Genomic DNA, 18,339 nt, shown 5'->3' on the forward strand with positions numbered 1-18,339 from the left:
ACTCAGTAAAAAAAAGAACGCACCAATATTCAGTTCCTTTGAGATCACCAGGAAAGGAAACCCATCTGCATCTGGGCAGAATAAAACCCATCATGTCCTCTGAGTACTTAAAAGTGTTACAGAGAGTAGGTCTCCCAGGAGGTATATCGGTTAGGTTTTTAGGATGCCAGCAGCACATATCTGCCAAGGCTAACCTAACTAAAAAATGTATCAGAAAGATAGTGCCCCAGGGCATCTGAGTGGCTCAGTCAGTAAAGCATCTGACTCTTGATTTCATCTCAGGTCATGATCCCAGGGTTGTGGGATTGAGCCCCATGTTGGGATCCATGCTGAGTGTGGAGCCTAAAGATTCTCTCTCTGCAGCTCTCTGCCAGTCATGTGCTCTCTCTCTCCCTCTAGTAAAAACTTAAACAATACAGGAAGAAAGGAAGGAAGGGAAGGAAGGGAAGGAAGGGAAGGGAAGGAAGGGAAGGAAGGGAAGAAAAGAAAAGAGAAGAGAAGAAAAGAAAAGAGAAAAGAAAAAGAAAGAAAAGAAAAAGAAAAAGAGAAAAGAAAAGAAAAGAAAAAAGAAAAGAGAAAAGAAAAAGAAAGAAAAGAAAAAGAAAAAGAGAAAAGAAAAGAAAAAAGAAAAAAGTGTCTGGGTGAAGGCCAAGAACCTGGGCAACACTGGGGGCAGTTTCTTTGAATTGTTTCCACCAAGATAAGTCAGCTCTACTGTGTCTCTGTGCGGGTGTCTTACCACTGGAGATTCAAATTCTAGGAAGAGAAAGTCTGTATGAGACTGAGGCAGATGACGACACTTTTGACAGGAGACAGGGTACAGGTCACTACCTTGGCTGAGAGTCTCACCAAGACTGCATCTGACGGGATGGGCAGTTCCTAAGGTAAGTTTGCGACGCTGTAACCAAAAGCGGGAACTACCACGAGGGCTATCTCTCCAGAGCCTTCTACATTCTTAATTCTCTGAACAGACACACAGGGAAATGGCAGTTGTGGTTTCTTGAAAAAGCCAAGTGATCTAACAATGTGAAGAACAAAGTTCATTGTATCTGTCCCTGACTCAGCCTCCTGGAAGTCTGACCTACTCAGATGCACTGGTGGGTCAGGCTCTCTCCCACTTTTTGTACCTGGGCTTTAAAAGTGTCTTCACTTCTTGTATTCCACACTGAGTGGTCTAGCTCTAGTGTCAGCATGCCTGACAAAGAAGTGCAAGGCAGCAGCGTCCCAGGGCAGGGGCCCTCTGTGACAAAGCAGGCTGCACAGTGGCTCTGGAAGCATCTGTCATCCCCACTAAACGGGCGTCACTGTGCAGGGTGACACAGATTGAAAAAGTGAATGCCCTCGCCTTCTTCAACATCTTAGTCATGGCTGAAGCCAAAGTAAAGACACAGCACCTGTGGGACAGGCTGGTGACTGCAGCCACTAAGCTACGGTCATACAAAAGAAGTCTGCAAAAATAGCAGAGGAAATCCTGGGGCACAGAGCTAAGACTGCCAGACTCTTGAGCCTGCAGTGGTCTTGTCTGTACCCACAGAGGGGCACATGTGCATCTGGAACTGAACTGGAAGTCACACAAAGGGGTCTCTGCATATGCAGGTGAAGGTAGCTGCACAGCAGAGCACTGTGGGAGGTCTTGTCCACCGTGTACTAACCTGTCATCTAGGCTCCTGACCCCATCTACCCAAAGAGAAAGGGGTGTGATTGTCACGAGGTGCTGGATCACAGTAGCAGGGTTACAAAGACCAAAGGGAACGCCCTAGTATGCAGTTGACTTTGCCAGAAAGCGGTTTTTATACTGATTTCCGGTGTGGGTTCCTAAGGGTCTGTGCATTTCCTAACATCCAGGTTCTTGAGTACAACACAGCAATTCAACTGTGAAAGGAAAGGTAAAACTGGGTACTAGTCCCGAAGTAGGGAGAGAGACTATCAGGGATGAGTGGGTTTTAGAACTTGAACAAGACTACCTAACAACAGATGATCTTTTTCATGGCCTGGCCCTTTTTCCTGAGATGAGGTTAGGCTGGAAAAGGAGATCTGTGCCTTTCACATGAAATGTCCACAGGTTTCGAACCCAGGGACCTCTCCCATGCATCTGTGCCTCAGCCCATGCTCCTCTGGCTGCAGCTCCCCCTGGCCAATACCTGCTCACCCTTGACGACCAAGTGCAAATATCATTCTTCTGTGAAGGCTTATGCTGTTTCTCCAGGAAGAGTTTGTGTCTCCTCTTTTCTCTCATGACATTAAATAGGCACTTCTATTTAACATTAATAATGTGCCTTTAAATGATACACTTACTTCTGACTTCCCCACTAAGTTGTACACATGGCAAGATGAGGTGACTTTTGTGTCCCTGCAGGCTCCCTGCTGGTGCTGGACAGGGTCCCTAGAGAAAGCAGGGCACTAACTGAGCACGGGACGAAGAGAGGAAGAAGCGTGAACTCAGAAACTCCAAACTTCAGACTTCCTTCAGCTTAAGCTTTCTTCCAGTTCATCAAAGATTTTATATGCTCTGGAAACATTTACTTTATGTCCTAGCAAAAGGCTTCAGATATTTTGATGTACACTGATAATAATTCACACACACTCACACATCCACAAAAAGCATTTCTGTTACCTGTATGATATGAGCATTGTAGAAATGGCCTTCAGGCACTGATACTTTGTACATGCTCTGCTCAAAGCACGGTAAGTTATCATTCACATCTTGTATCAAGACTGCTACTTTGCTGAAGGCTCTATGTCCCCTACTTTCTGCTAAAATGATGAGCTGTACTTCATTTCTGACTTCAAAGTCCAGAAACTTGGGTTCTTTCACAGTGAGTTCTCCTATTTTTATTCCGAGGGAGAAAAAAAATAAAAGAAAATGATGTTATAGTTAATTATTTAAGAGGTTCCAAATCACCTTTGACTCAAATGCTCACACAATCACCTGTCCCTGAAAGCCTACCATTGGCCAGCCTCTCTTCCCTCCCGACTGGGGTCGCTGTGGAAAAAAAAAGCTGAGAATGTGCGGATATTTGCAAGGTTCAAACATGAGGAGGGAAAGAAACTATGAAATAGATGTAATGTGGGAGCTGTCTCTTAAATCACCCTTCTCTCTCCATATTTAGTTCATCTCCATGTCTGCAAAGTTGACTTTTCAAATGTCTCTTGAATCTACCCTCCATCTTTGCTGCTGCTGCCTTCCTCCAAACCACCGGTATTTCCCATCTTGTCCTTTGTTGAAGGGTCCCATGGGATCACTCACCTGGTCTCTCTATTCATCCGGTTCCCATTCTGAACTGAATAATAAAAATGGACACTGTCATTGTACCACATAAACCCTTACCATGCCTTCCACAATGATGATGACAGTGTGACAGTATGACATTTTTCAACCATAGGATCAACTTGCTCAGCACTCGCATACCTAAGGAGTCTCCTTCTTGCCATTCCCCACTTTACTTTCTCTTCTCTGCTCAGAATTCTCATTAATGTTCTGTTCCTCCACTTCTCATTTCAGAGTTGCCATGCATGCTTTTCCCTCTGCCTGGCATGGTCCCCACTTCTGTGCTTCTTCAAGGATCTTTCCAGCCCAGCCACCTCTGTATGTTCCATCACTGTGATCAGCCTGCAACAGACTCTCAGGGAGTTCCTGCATTTACTGTGCTCCCCTATTCCAGTCTGGTTATTCCTCTTGGTTTAGAAGCTCACACGGTAAGGAGGGTTGCCTGTTTCTCGTACCAACCGTCATATCCCCAGTACCTCGCTCAGGATCTGGCCTACAGAAGGCACTCAGTAATACATGTTAACCCTAACCAGGTTAGAGAAACTGACTCTTGAGAGTTATACCTTATATAAGTTTCTCCCCCAAATTAAAAAAAACTATCCCTCGATATAACTTCCTTTTCTACTTTCTGCTCTGTTTTTTCTCCCTTTTTACTGTCAAATTTCTTTTTTTTTTTAATTTTTTTTTAATGTTTTATTTATTTCTAGGAGAGAGAGAGAGAGACAGCGTGAGCAGGGGAGGGTCAGAGAGAGAGGGAGTCACAGACTGAAACAGGCTCCAGGCTCCGAGCTGGCAGTCAGCACAGGGCCCGACGCGGGGCTCGAACCCACGAACCGCGAGATCATGACCTAAGCGAAAGTCGGACGCTTAACCGACTAAGCCACCCAGGCGCCCCTTTACTGTCAAATTTCTTACTGAAATTATTATCTCATTATCACAACTGGCTTAGTTCTTACTGTCAGAAATTCCATCAAATAGAGATTCATCGAATGAGCACTGACTTGGAGTTTGAGACACCTGAAACCAAGCATGAATCTTAGACCTGGCTACTTAGTTTAGGAAAATTACCTGGCTCTACCACCAGTAAGTTATTCAGGTTCCGCGGAGCTGAGTCTTCTCTTCCGTAAAACGGGATATCAATAATGACTTTATAGGATTTCTGGGAGAAGTAACAGAGTGCACATGTAGAATGTTCCTTTGCAGGAACGTGACATAGGCTCCAGGGTCCTGCCCATGTTATCATCCCTTCCATCACCGGGTATAGACTTAGTATCTATAAACGTTCTCAATTTAGAAAGACAACATTTAATAGCCATGGACCAACTGAAGTTTGATCTTCAGGTGAAAGAACCTGTACTGTTTCTGGAAATATGGCCTGGAAGCCACAGTGCTTACTGTTCTATTGGAAGCAGTTTCCCTAGACAACCAGCCTCGTCCAAGAAAACTTCAGGCTCTTACATACTTACCTGGATGTTAATGGGAATCATACCTTGCTCTAGTATCCTAACGTTGGTATTTGAGAGGGTTTAGGGGAGGGGGGTAGGGAGTTTTATAGCTTCTATCCTGTTATTAAGAAAAAATAAGTATATTCTATATGAATAACTCACTATCTTACAAAATTTGAAATTTCACAAGCTCGCTTTCATTTATTGTCATCAGTTATCAATTCAGAAAACCAAATTATTTTACAAACCACCAACACCCCTTGACAGAAAATTTAGGGTAGATGTGACTGTTGGCAGCTGAAAAAATCATGAAGATGCATTTTGAGGAGCTGGTAATGAAAGAGGCTAGTCTTCAGAAACCTCTGTGAAACAAAGGCTGAGCCCACACCCCCAAATGGCCGAGGAACCCCAGACTGCGGCAGCCCCAGAACACTCTTCCAGCACTCGGTCTCCCCCAAGCAGAGCACTTAGCTTGCTATCATGTTCTGTTATTAGCAAAAAAATAAATAAATACAGTAGAAATGCAACACTCAACTGCCAGTGTCACTTAGTAGAAAGTGTGCCAATTATAGTGCAGATCAAAGTGGATTTTTTAATAAAACGCTTGTGTCTAGGCTTTGATAATTGGAATTTTGCACTTGGAATGGATCTGCAGTTCTAATGCTTTCCTTGCTTGGTTTTTATTTTTGGCATAATAATTGGCATATGCTGTGAATGTTGTGTAAGTAGGAAAGACAATAACCCGTCTGTCAGATGAGTCAGGGCTGGCACACCTACCAGACCCGCCTTTGCCTTGGATGATACATGTATGGTCTTCTCAGAGATATTAAGGATTTACTATCAGCAGTGAGATGTGAGAACCACTGAGCCTCCATTACGGGCAGAAGTCCACATTTTCCTTACAGTAAAAGGCTTGTGGATACCAACTTCACGTTCATTCTTATATGTTAGTGTGCCAGTGATATAACAACATGAGAATGAAAGCACAGTAACATTTTCTTTCTGATATATGTACACATGGGGCTGCTGCCTGAGTTATAAAATGCTCATGAAAATGAGATTAAGATTCTTCAAACGCTAAATGCTCAAGAGCTTAATCAGGTTACTTCAATCCTTACAAACTGTGCACGTGCATATGTGTAGACCCAAAGCAGAATGTGATAAATATTTACATCATCCAAAAGCTTTTAAACTGTCTCCTGCTAAAACTGCATCCTTGAAATGTTGCAAGTTTGATCATTTTTGTTTTATGTGAATCTACCAAATCATGGATGAATACTACCATTTGTTATTTACATACACAATGTTAGTAAAACTTCCAAATTCTTGCTGGTTTAGACAGTGAGCAGTAGGTATTTTTCAGCTAAAGTGACAAGGAGTTTGAAGATAAAAGTAAACCTTTGGTTTGTGACTACGAAACAGGGAAAACACTAGCACAAACAGATAGAGAACTGTTCTCATCGGGGATTCTTCTTATCATAATGTATTAAATCAGTAACTAAGAAAATGGTTTTCTGACATTTTTACCCTTAAGAAGAGTAATCATAACCTTAGAGATCTTTATTACTTTTTCATATGCACACAGTTTTCTATTTTAACTGGTATATGGATTAAAATACATATATATTATAAAACCTATATTAGGTACCTTTACACATAAGTTTGAAGACTATGTGACAAAGGTGGCATGAAAGATGAATATCATAATAAAAGGTTTTTAAAAAGGTTGCTTGACAGCAGTATGGAAGACCTAATAATAAAAACAACTAAAATGCTTGATAAATTGTGTGTGTGTGAGTGTGTGTACTGAAATGCATTGTGGAATTGGTACAGTAGTAAAAAATCCTCTGAAGACAAAAAATAACTGAAAACAGTAATCCAAGGAGGTAAGGAAGCACTAAAAGCCCATTTTTTAAAAAATGTTTTATCTTTTTCTAGGAGAGAGAGAGACAGAGTGAGCAGGGGAGGGTCAGAGTGAGAGGGAGTCACAGACTGAAACAGGCTCCAGGTTCTGAGCCGGCAGTCAGCACAGAGCCCGACGCGGGGCTCGAACCCACGAACCGCGAGATCATGACCTAAGCGAAAGTCGGACGCTTAACCGACTAAGCCACCCAGGCGCCCCTAAAAGCCCATTTTTGTTCCAAAGGTCTCTAACACAACCCTCTTCCTTGAGATTCATCTCTGATGGCCCCACAGTATAAGAAGAGCAAGGGAAGAGATCCAAACCCAAAAGGTGAAGAGGCTAATGGGAAACCTGGAATAAAGCTGTAAACTCAAAGGCAGCCTATGTTCCAGGTGAATGATCAATATTTAAAAGGCAAAAACAAGTTAAGAACGGATGCACAGAAATCTGCTTTTCTTGACCTTGGTGTTGGTTGGAAGGGAGAAAAAATCTCTGCTGTGAATTCATAACTTAAGCATGATTTATGGTAGCCATACTTTCACAGCTACGTACTTATAAAACCCTCAATAATTAAATTTAGGCTAGTCCTTACTTGGTGGCATATCCAGGCAATTTGCAGAAGGAAAACAAATCCTCTCTCAAGGGCACAAATTCAATCTGGTCTTCAAAGAAGCCTCAAAGAAAAAGTTTTAAGGACAATGAGCAGCTCATAGTTAATGAGTATAAAAATCACAAAGAAAGAAGGCACCATGAATGAGAGCTAGAAAATCCACATAAATACAAATAAATCTTCAAAGATTTAAGATGCTGAAATTATTGGACACAGAATGTTTAACTTTTACATATATATTTTTAAGAAGCTTTGAAACATGAGCAAGGAATAAGAGATTACTTTCTTATAGGTTTCCATTTATGGAATGAATGAGTCACAGGGATGAAAGATACAGAATAGAGGATATAGTCAATAATATTGTAACAGCAGTGTACGGTGACAGATGGTAGTTATACTTGTAGTGAGTGAAGCGTAACCTATGGACTTGTCAAATCACTATGTTGTTCCTGAAACGAAGGTAACACTGTGTGTGTCAACTACACTTAGATTTTTTAAAAAAAAAAAATGTTTATTTATTTTTGAGAGAGAGAAAAGAAGGGGAGGGACATTGGGAGAGGGAGACATGGGTTCCAGGATCTGAGCTGTCAACACAGAGTCCAACTCGGGGCTCGAACCCAGAAACCATCAGATCATAGCCTGAGTCTAAGTCAGATGCTTAACCGAGTGAGCCACCCAGGTCCCCAACTATACTTTGATTTTTAAAAAAGAGATCAGTCTTTTACAAGACCAGGAATTGTTACCAAAAATCCCAAGAGAACTTCTGGAAATAAAAAATACAGTTCTCTAGATTGAAGAGAAATGGACAAGGAGATTAAAAATATGAAAGATAGATGTAGGAGAGTGTGTCTGGCTCAATACTTGTCCAACTAGAGTTCCCCCCAAAACTGATACAAATCAATGGTATTTAGATCAACAGATGACTTATTAAGGCAAAAAGTAGAAACCAGAAGACACTAGGATATCTTAAATGGGATGAGAGAAAATAACAGCGAACTTAGAATTCTAAGAAAAGCAAAAATATCTGTGAAAAATAAAAATTAAACAAAGATATTTTTAGACAATGAAAATCTGAGAAAGTTTACTATGACAGACTCTCACTACAGGATGTACTCGGGTATAAAAAAGATGAAAGCAGGGAAGTCTGAGATGTAAGAAAGAACAGTTAGCAAAGAAGCAGATAAATCTGTTTAAAAATATTCATCATGTCTAATTTGAAAGAACTAAAATTGTAACCCATGAAAACTTATAAATTGAAACAGGGATATTTGCAGATAAAGAATTATAAGTCTCTTGTATTATTCAGGAACAGGATATTGATTAATGTTAGACAGCTATTACATATGTTAAAACAGCTAAGTTAACCACTAAAAGAAGATAAATAGCTATATAACTCCAATGAACACAGGGGGAAATCGTCATTTTCAGGTAATGATTGTGTATGTTGAATGTTAGAAAAATATTAGAATCAGTAAGAGTTTACAGGTTTCTAGGTACTAAATTAAAGCATAAAAGCCAATTTTAAATATTCCTAATAGCACTGTCATAAAAATCATTTTTCTATTACTTTAGCAAGAAAAAGTATAAAGGACTTAGACTAAATCTAACAAAAACCATTTGTGCCTAGTATAAAAAATTTTAAACTTTATTAAAATATATTAAGGAATAAATGGATGTGATTTTATATCATCCCTGAATTAGAAGACAATTCCATAAAGATAGAAGTTTCCCCCAAACTGATATTAAAATTAATACAATTCCAATTAAAAAATTCTAGCAACCTAAGTAAATGTCTGTTGATGGATGAATGGATAAAGAAAATGTAGGCTATACACACAATGGTATATTAGTCTTAACAAAGAAGAAAATCCCACCGTATGTGACAACATGGATGGATGCTGCAGATATCAGGTTAAGTCACAGAAAGATAAATATTGCATGATTCCACTTACATGAGGTATCTAAAATAGTCAAATTCCTGGAAGCAAGGAGTAGAATTGTGGCTGCCAGTTGCCGTGGGGGAGAAGCAATGGGGGTTTGCTGTTCAGTGGGTATAAAGTTTCAGTTATGCAAGATGCATAAGTTCTAGAAATCTGCTAGACAACACTATGCCAACAGTTAGCAATACTGTACTGTACACTTAAAATTTTGCTAAAAGTGATAAAGAATAGAGTTAAAAAAAGAGTTTACTAGGGCGCCCGGGTGGCTCAGTTGGTTAAGCATCTGACTTCGGCTCAGGTCATGATCTCATGGCTTGTGGGTTCGAGCCCCGTGTCGGGCTCTGTACTGACAGCTAGCTCAGAGCCTGGAATCTGTTTCTGATTCTGTGTCTCCTTCTCTGTCTGACCTTCCCCTACTCATGCTGTCTCTCTCTCTCTCTCTCTCGGAAATAAATAAAGTATTTTTAAAATTAAAAAAAAAAAAGAGGTTACTACAGTTTAAAAAAAAAAAGTTTTAGTAGGTGATTATTAACTATACTACATTGCTATACAGGGCTTTGTGAAGAGGTAACTTTGGCCTGATGACTTAATTATTTAAATTCTAGATTGGGGCTATACAATTGTTTTGGACATTTCCTTTGTTAAGTAGAGTGAGGTTTCACCTAAAATCAAATGTGCATGCCATGATTACATGGGTTAAGTGCACGAAAGGTGTGGATAGCTGTTACATCACCTAAAGACTTATGAATAAATCTTCTTTCCTTGGGAAAAAAAATTCCAATAGGCTTGTGCGTGTGTGTGTGTGTTTGTGTACATATGTGTCTGTGTGTGTATGAGAAAACTTGGCAAGGGGGTACAATGATTTATGTTAGAGCAAAGGGCCAAGAACAGCTAATATACTCATAAAGAATAAGAGAATGAGGTTACTTCCTTGGTATGAAAACATTAGAAAGCCTACGTGATTAAGGGACTGTGGTAGTAGTGTGTGGATAGATGAGAAGATGAATGCAAAGGAGTCAAGGAGCCTCTAAAGTGTCATGGAAAAATAACATCTGACCATGAGGGTATTGCCATCAGAATAACTGGTAATCTTTTTTTATAAAAAGAAGAAGAAAAAGAAAAGGAAAGTTATCCCTAACTCATGCAAAACACGAAAATCAATTCAATGTAAACACGAAACACAGGAAAACTATACAAATTTTAAAAGACAATGTAACAATATATTTATGATCTCAGGATAAGGAAGTTTCTTCACTTAGAAAACGGGCAAATCATAAAGTAGAAGATAGATTAATTCTAACTAATTAAAATAAAAATGTGCCAGTAAGAGAGTGAAAGACAAGTCACAGACTAAAAGTTTTCAACAAAAAAAAGACAACGGGGGTGCCTGGGTGGCTCAGTTGGTTAAGCGTCTGAGTCTTGATTCAAGGCCTAGAGAAGGCCTTACATATGTTCCAGAAGACACATATGAGGTTGCTCCTAACAGCACTTGTTATTGTATCCCCACACAGGAAAACCTCCCTGTCCATCAGCAGTGGAACGGATACATAAGTTCTGACATAGACTTACAACTGAAAGCCGCAAAGAAATGAAAATGCAAAGAAAAGAAACCCATCTGCACACACTGACATGAAGGATTCTAATTTTGAATAAAAAGAATCAAGTTCCAATTAAATGCATAAGCTATGAATCCATTTATATAACATTTAAAAAGAAGTAAGTGCATCTACTGTAAGTCACAAGGGAATGATTCTCCCTGAAGTTGGGACATTAATCAGCCTGGAGCAGTGGAGAGAAAGGATGCAATCAGAGAATAGCTCAGAGGAGCACTGGTGATAATGATTGTGCTCTATTTTATGACCTTGGTTGCAGGTACTTATCATTCTTTGCTCCTCCTCTTTAATGTGTGCATAATGGTTTATGCACTGTAAGTCACAGTAAAAATGGTGAGCAAAAGAAATCAAGTCATCAAAGAGAGTACGTTAGCATGATCCTATGATGATGTTTCAAGCAAGGTAAAGAAAGGTAAAATAACACATTGCTTAGGGATTCAAAGACAGTGGGAAAATTATAATGAAAAAAAAAAGGCAGTGATCAATACCAAATTCAGATTACTGGTGACAGATTACCTCGGGTAAAGGAAGAGACATGTGAGAGGGAAGGGATACAGAGGGATTCCTGAGGTTCTACTAATGTCTCCTCTCAGGAGATAGGTGGCAAGTACACGCTCATTAAACACTTTTAGATGTTTTAGCATATCATCTTGTAGCTGTCCCACAGTAAAATTCCGAAATAAATTTCAACATAAATAAATATTTAATTGAAAAATAAAGAGTTATCTGTGGATGACCTCTCTGGACTACTGTAGGCGTATTTTACCTGAATTTTCAAGAGAGACTCTAGAAAAAATAGGTGAGGTGGCAGAAGGATGTGGGTAGCCTGGGAAAATGTGCAATCTCTGCTACTCTCCTTCTTCCTAGACGTTCTAAGCTCAGTTCCTTTCCCAGAACTTAAGACACCTAGACTACTAGTGGCATAGTTGGTTAAACATCTGCCTTCGGCTCAGGTCATGATCTCGTGGTTTGTGAGCTCGAGCCCCACGTTGGGCTCTATACTGTTAGTTCAGAGCCTGGAACCTGCTTAGGATTCTGTGTCTCCCTCTTCCTCTGCTCCTCCCCTGTTCACACTCTGTCTCTCTTTCTCTCAAGAATAAACAAACATTAAACTTTTTTTTCTTAAAGATACCTAGACTATCAGAAGATTAAGGCTTGGTGATATTCACAGATGACCCTCTTGTCAACAGACAAGGTGCTTCCTGCACTATCCTTGAACCAAACAGTGGGGTGTAGAGCTGAAGAGCTAGCAGGCTATCTCAGAACGGCTGCCGACCAAAGGTGGTATGGACCAAAAAGTCGTAACACTCCCCAGGACAAGAAGGCATTTGCTTAAGAAATTACACCCTCTCAATTCTTCCCATGTGCATGTAGTACAGATTAAATAAAGCAGTTGTATGGTAATATAGCAATTATTAAAAACATTCTTCTTGAGGTTTGACAATGCAGCAGTAGATATGTATCTACTACGTAGTTGTTAGTCAAAAAGTATGTTTCAAATAATCAATTGGTATTCATTTAAAACACAATAATGATCCTATTAAAGCTAAATTTAATACATGCTGTATTTGGAAGTAATTTCTTTACCACCACATAGAAACCTTTCCAGCTGTCCTTTTTTGTTGCATTGTTGACATTCAGTGGCGATTTAGAAGAATCCCGTGGTGAAAATGCCCTACGGCTAGACATGTGTGGTTATTTTCAATTCAAACTCAATATTGATGGTCTCCCTACTAAGTTTCCCATTGTCCCAAAAAGATGAATCAATTACAAGTAGAAACCAATTTGTCTTCGAAAATTCAAAGAGCAGGCTAGATACTGCCTGATTTGGAAATATGAAGAACAAGATTCTTAGCGAGTACATGTAAATAAATAAATGGCCTTGATTTCTCACAATTTCTCATCAGGTAACATAAAAAAACAAACTATTTCTTATTTACCTTTTCAGTTATTTTCCTCTACTGTTTCTACCTTTCAAATTTTGAGTTTCCTTTGCAGAAGTATTTTTTCTTTCTTTTTTTAATTATCATATTCTTTTTTTAAATAGTTTATTGTCAAGTTGGTTTCCATATAACACCCAGTGCTCATCCCCACAAGTGCCCTCCTCCATGCCCATCACCCCCTTCCCCTCCCTCCCACCCACATCAGTATTTCTTACTAGTAACATTAAATGGAGCAGGAAATAAACTTATTACAGGAAACAGAAGAATTACCTGAGTTGGAGCACAGGGAAAAAACCCCATCTTCGTTTCCACTAAAAATGGAATATTTAATGCTGTCTTGTATTGGGTCAGGAGCAATAGCTTTTACAGTCACAATAGAAGTACCTGCAAATTTAGGTTTAAAAAAAGAATTTTAGGAGAAGAAAATTTGAGGGAAAAACAAGAGCAAACATGGGGTACTTGTTTGCTTACTACATTATTTGCTTACTACATTTTCTTTTTTCATTCATTCAATGATTAGTCATTGAGAGTCTTCAATAAGCTAGATCCCAGGCCAGGTGCTAGTGATAAACAAGTTAGAAAAGGTCTCTATCTCATGGTGATTATTAACTAAAGGAAGGAGACAGACAATAAACCATTAAACAAGTACATAATCAAAGCAGAATTCAGATGTGCTAAGTTCCTTTGAAGAATAAACAAGGTAATGTGTTAGAAAACACGTTTTTAGTGGGGAAGACAGACATATGACATTTCAAATAATAGGAACAGACAATCATCATGAAAGAAGAATTAGCAAATGCTGAGGGAGGCAATGGAACCATTGGTGTGATTAGAACTGGGATTTCACTGGAAGGTTCTCAAGAATCCATTTGAGCCCCAAGTTAGCACTTTGTTGTCTTCATGCTCATGTCCTTTGCTGCTTTGTTTTATTTCCTATCTAGGTTGTCTGTTTGTCCTCCTCTTTTAACAGCCCATCCTTTTAGTTTTTTTAATTATATTTTTATTTAATCAACTTTATTAAGGTAACAGTTACATACAATATTATACACATATTTTAAGTATACTGTTATGTGAGTTTTAACAACTATATACACCTGTGTAAGTATCGTCATGATCAAGATGTAGAATATTTCTATCACTCCAAAAAATTCCTTTGTGACTTTCTGCAGCCACTTTCCTCTTACCTCTGGTACTGGACAATCACTGATTTATTACTTTGTTTATACACATACAACTTATACAGTATCTATCTTTGTTTGATTGACATTATTTTTGGGGAATCAAATATGTTATTCTATGTATGAAGAGTTCATTCCATTTTTGTTGTAGAGTATATTGTACTGAATGGACATACCATAATGTGTTGATCCATTTTTCCATATATGGAAGTTTGGATTGTTTTTAGTTTGGGGCTATTATGAATAAAGCTGCTATAAACATCCATGTAACAGTGTTTGTGTGGACACATGTTTTCATTCCTTGTGGGCAAACATGTACAGTGAATGTATGTTTAATTTTATAAAAAACTGCCCAACTATTTTCTAAAATGATGCTATTCCATTTTACATTCCTGCTAGCAACTTTTGATAATTCTAGTTGTTCATATCTACCTGTGTTGTCAGTCTTCCTAATTTTAATCATTCTAATGGATGTGTGGTAGTATCTCATTGTGGTTTTAATTCTAATGCCCCTGATGTCTGATAATGTGATCTTCTCATGTGCTTATTGGCACAAGAAGAAAACTAAAAGGAGACATTTGAGAAGAACACAGGTGCTGACCTGGTGTCAGAGAGGAGCACAGGGCAGAGATCATCAACTCAGATGCCTTTGGTGAAAAGTAAAAGCATGGACAAATGAAGAAGCCAGATGGATGGAAAATGCCAGAGACTGCCTGATGTTCTTAAGACACTCAGCTTCAACTCATCACTGCCAGAAGGGAAGTAAGGGAAAGCAGCCTTTAGGAAGCTTTAAATTCTGGTCAAGAGAAGCTCAAAAATTCATATTTGTTTTCATGTGAAATCTCCCAATTCATAAATGTCAGAAAGTAATTTACTTTAGGGGAAAAACAGAAGCCATCACATGGGTTGAACAAAACACAGCTGTGGACTGACTACAGTCCTGTCTGCTCATTTACCATCCCTGATAAAAAAGACAAACTTCTCCTTTTTGTTATCAGCATTTCTGGTACCTAGATTGTGGTACTTGTTTTTCATCCATGGACTTGTACTTAACACACTTAAAGACCAATCTTATTTTTCTACTAAATTGGACTTAATTCCATGAGAGCACAGGAAAAGCTTTTCTATATATTTGTGTCCCATATATTTTTGCAACTATAGATTAGTTTTGCCTCTAAAATTTCATATACTTGAAAATCATAGAGTGACTGTTGTCTTATGCATAGCATGCCTTTTTGAGAATCAATCATATTGTTTCCTATATCAAAAGTTTATCCTTTTGTACATAATAGGTACCCAATAAATATGGGAAGAAAGGATGTAATAGAAGAGACAGAGGAAGTACGAGATGGAGATATTCATTGAAGTGTTCTAGCCTGAGAAGCTAGAAGAATACTTCTCCGCCTATAGGACTCTTCTAAACCAACAGCAATTATGTTTAAACAAAAAAAGAAAAAAATATATTACTCACTGCTATAACACAATATCTGACAATGGGATTTGCAGTAGTTAAAAAAAAAATATCACCTATTCAAGACCTCTTGTAGGCTTCCTCACTGACTTCTACTGAGCAGGCCCCAGGAAACAAGCTTGAAAGCCATCTTGCTCGAAGGTACAGTAAAAACTATCCCTAAACCAGGCCAAATCAATAGATATGCTTTTTTTTCTGGATACTTAAAAGGCTTTCACTAAAAAGAAGAAAAGAAAGAAAAGGCTCTGGAACAGATAATATTTTCCCCAGGAGCCTTTTCAACACTTAACACTCAAAGAAAAACGCAATGTTCACTATACATATTTAAGGAAATGAGTCTATGATACTGTTCACGTAATTGAAAATTCATTGAAAAAAGGCATAGAATAGAATTCATTATGGAGAAAGAATGGGAAAACCAAAACTGGATATATTACTCTCTATAAAAACATTATGTTTAACATAAACTGTGACAAAGTTTCAAAACCATATTTTGAGGCTTCCAAGTAGTGGTTCGCTGCAAGCCAGTTATGAAGTCATTTAGCGACAATGTAAAGGACTTTAATTAATCATGGTAGAATCAAGTTGCTGCACATGTAGAGAATCTTTCAAGCTGCATTATAATCTTATGTTTATTTTCTTACATGTTAGGAGGCATCTTGCTAATATAAAAATGCCTTACATTTTCTGTAGGAAGATGCCTTCACAGTAGAGCGGTAAGTTTTATCTTTAGAGCGCAATCACAATTCTGTGCTTCTTGATACACTTTAGCTTTAAACACAGGAAATTTTATTTCAACTGGCTTGTCATATATTCTTAAGAATGGCAGTAAGAAGAGAAACAGCTATGCAAGAAAGATGTACAGTCTTGCTGACGGTCTTTTCTCCACGGGTTAGGGTGCTTTAAATATACATCCGATTACAAAAGAAAACATGGAGATCGCTTGAGTGCAAAAGAATAAAGATGATCCAAGAATTGTAAATAAGAATCACAGATGATTCTTTTCTCTCTTAGAAAAGGAACAATCCTGTTGTTACTGCAAATAAAATGTTCATAATGTTGAATGAAACTGTAGCACACAAAGGATTTCATTCAATGACAATAATTTAAACTAGATGCTAAAGTCAGCAAAGAGCTACGAATAGTTCTGTATGTTCTTCCTTGGATGACGTTTAAATTTGAGACTGCCCGCAAATAGAGGAAATAATTAATGGGCCTCAAATCCTTCAAGGTCTTGGCTTATTGTGCACATTTTAAATAAAAGTCTGTCTCTGGGCATCTAGAGAAGTTTTACAATTACTGCTCATTTCACATCAAGGTAGAAATGATAAAATGAAAACCAACACTGCACCTTTAAGTCCCATGAGGCAACTGAAACACATAGAGAAATTTACATTTTCAGCTTTTACGAATTTCACTATAAGTCCAACATTGCATCAAAAGTGTAATACATTCAGTGTTCTTTTTTTCTTTACAAAAATACAGTTAAAAAACTAATATCAGGGGTGCCTGGGTGGCTCAGTTGGTTAAGCATCTGACTTTGGCTCAGGTCATGATCTCTCAGCTCATGAGTTCCAGCCCTGCATTAAGCTCTGAGCTGACGGCTTGGAGCCTGGAGCCTGCTTCAGATTCTGTGTCTCTCTCTCTCTGACCTACCCTGCTCACACTCTGTCTCTCTCTCTCTTTCTCTCAAAAATGAAATAAAAAATAAACATGAAAAAATATAAATATCATCTACAGCAGCAGCGAACTATCTATTCAAAAGCAGAATTATGGGGGTGCCTGGTGGCTCAGTCAGTTAAGCGTACTACTGGATTTCAGCTCAGGTCACCATCTCACAGTTCGTGGGACTGAGCCCTGCATCAGCTCTGTGCTTACAGCGTGGAGTCTGCTTAGAATTTTCTCTGCCCTTCCCTTACTCATGTGTATGTTCATGAATTATCTCTCTCTCTCTCTCTCTCTCAAAAATAAAAGGATAAACATTTTTAAAAAATAAAAGCAGAGTTGTGTAACAGTGTTTTGTGCCTATAAAAAATCAACATTCATGGAAATTATTAGGCGAAATAATAATAAAAACATTTTATTCAGAGCTCCTCATGAGTAAATACTTCTAGAGTTTTACTTTTGTCATTTCTAAGCAGTGCAAACATTTTATTGATGACTGACTTGAGATTTTTTTTAAACATTTTGATGATTTTAAACTATCCAATATTTCAATCATTTAAGACAAGAAGGTGGGAGCAACATCAGCAAGATGGCTGGATAGAAAGCCCTAGACCTCATCCCTATAGAGACACTGATTGAACAACAACAGAATACAGTTGTTGTGGGAGTGGTATGAGATCATCAAAGTGCTGAAAGGAAAAACCTGCCACCAACAATACTATATCCAGCAAAGCCGCCCTTTGGAAATGAGAAAGTCTACGGCCATACCACCATGAATGCACCCAATCTCATCTGGAGATGAGAAAGAAATAAAGATCTCAGATAAACAAAAGCTGAGAGAGCTCATCACCATTAAACCTGCCTGACAAGAAAGTATGCATGCTTCTAGTTGCGATGAAAAGACGCTAGCTAGAGACATGAAAGCATATGAAAATATGAAGCTCTCTGGTAAAGATAAGTATACAGGCAAATACCAAATCTCATAACACTGTAATGGTGGTACAGATGTAAAGTTTAAGAGATAAAAGCATAAGAAATTGGTATAACTATAAAACTATGCTAATAGATAAAAATGTTAAAAGATGTAATTTATGAAATAACAAAAAGTGGGAAGGAGAAGTAAAGGGGCAGTTTTTTGCATGTGACTGAAGTTGTTATTTGTTTAAAACAGATTGTTAAAACTGTAAGATTTGTTATGTAATCCCCACGGTAACCACAAAGAGAATATCTGTAGATGAAATACAAAAGGAAATAAGAAGGGACCCCAAAATATGTCACTACAAAAAAGCTAATGAAACACAAG

At 38.4% G+C, this 18,339-nt stretch overlaps 1 protein-coding gene across 1 annotated transcript in view; it reads right to left on the reverse strand.

Annotated features, from left to right (window-relative positions):
• Positions 1-18,339, reverse strand: part of DCHS2 (dachsous cadherin-related 2) — a 243,455-nt gene that overhangs the window by 19,490 nt on the left and 205,626 nt on the right. Inside the window, 2 exon segments of the mRNA XM_039223888.1 lie at positions 2,615-2,826; positions 12,993-13,106. Of these exon segments, the coding sequence (XP_039079819.1) occupies positions 2,615-2,826; positions 12,993-13,106 (326 nt within the window).

This window comes from Hyaena hyaena, unplaced genomic scaffold (assembly GCF_003009895.1).
Source record: "Hyaena hyaena isolate Hyena2069 unplaced genomic scaffold, ASM300989v1 scaffold_1491, whole genome shotgun sequence".
NCBI lineage: Eukaryota > Metazoa > Chordata > Mammalia > Carnivora > Hyaenidae > Hyaena > Hyaena hyaena.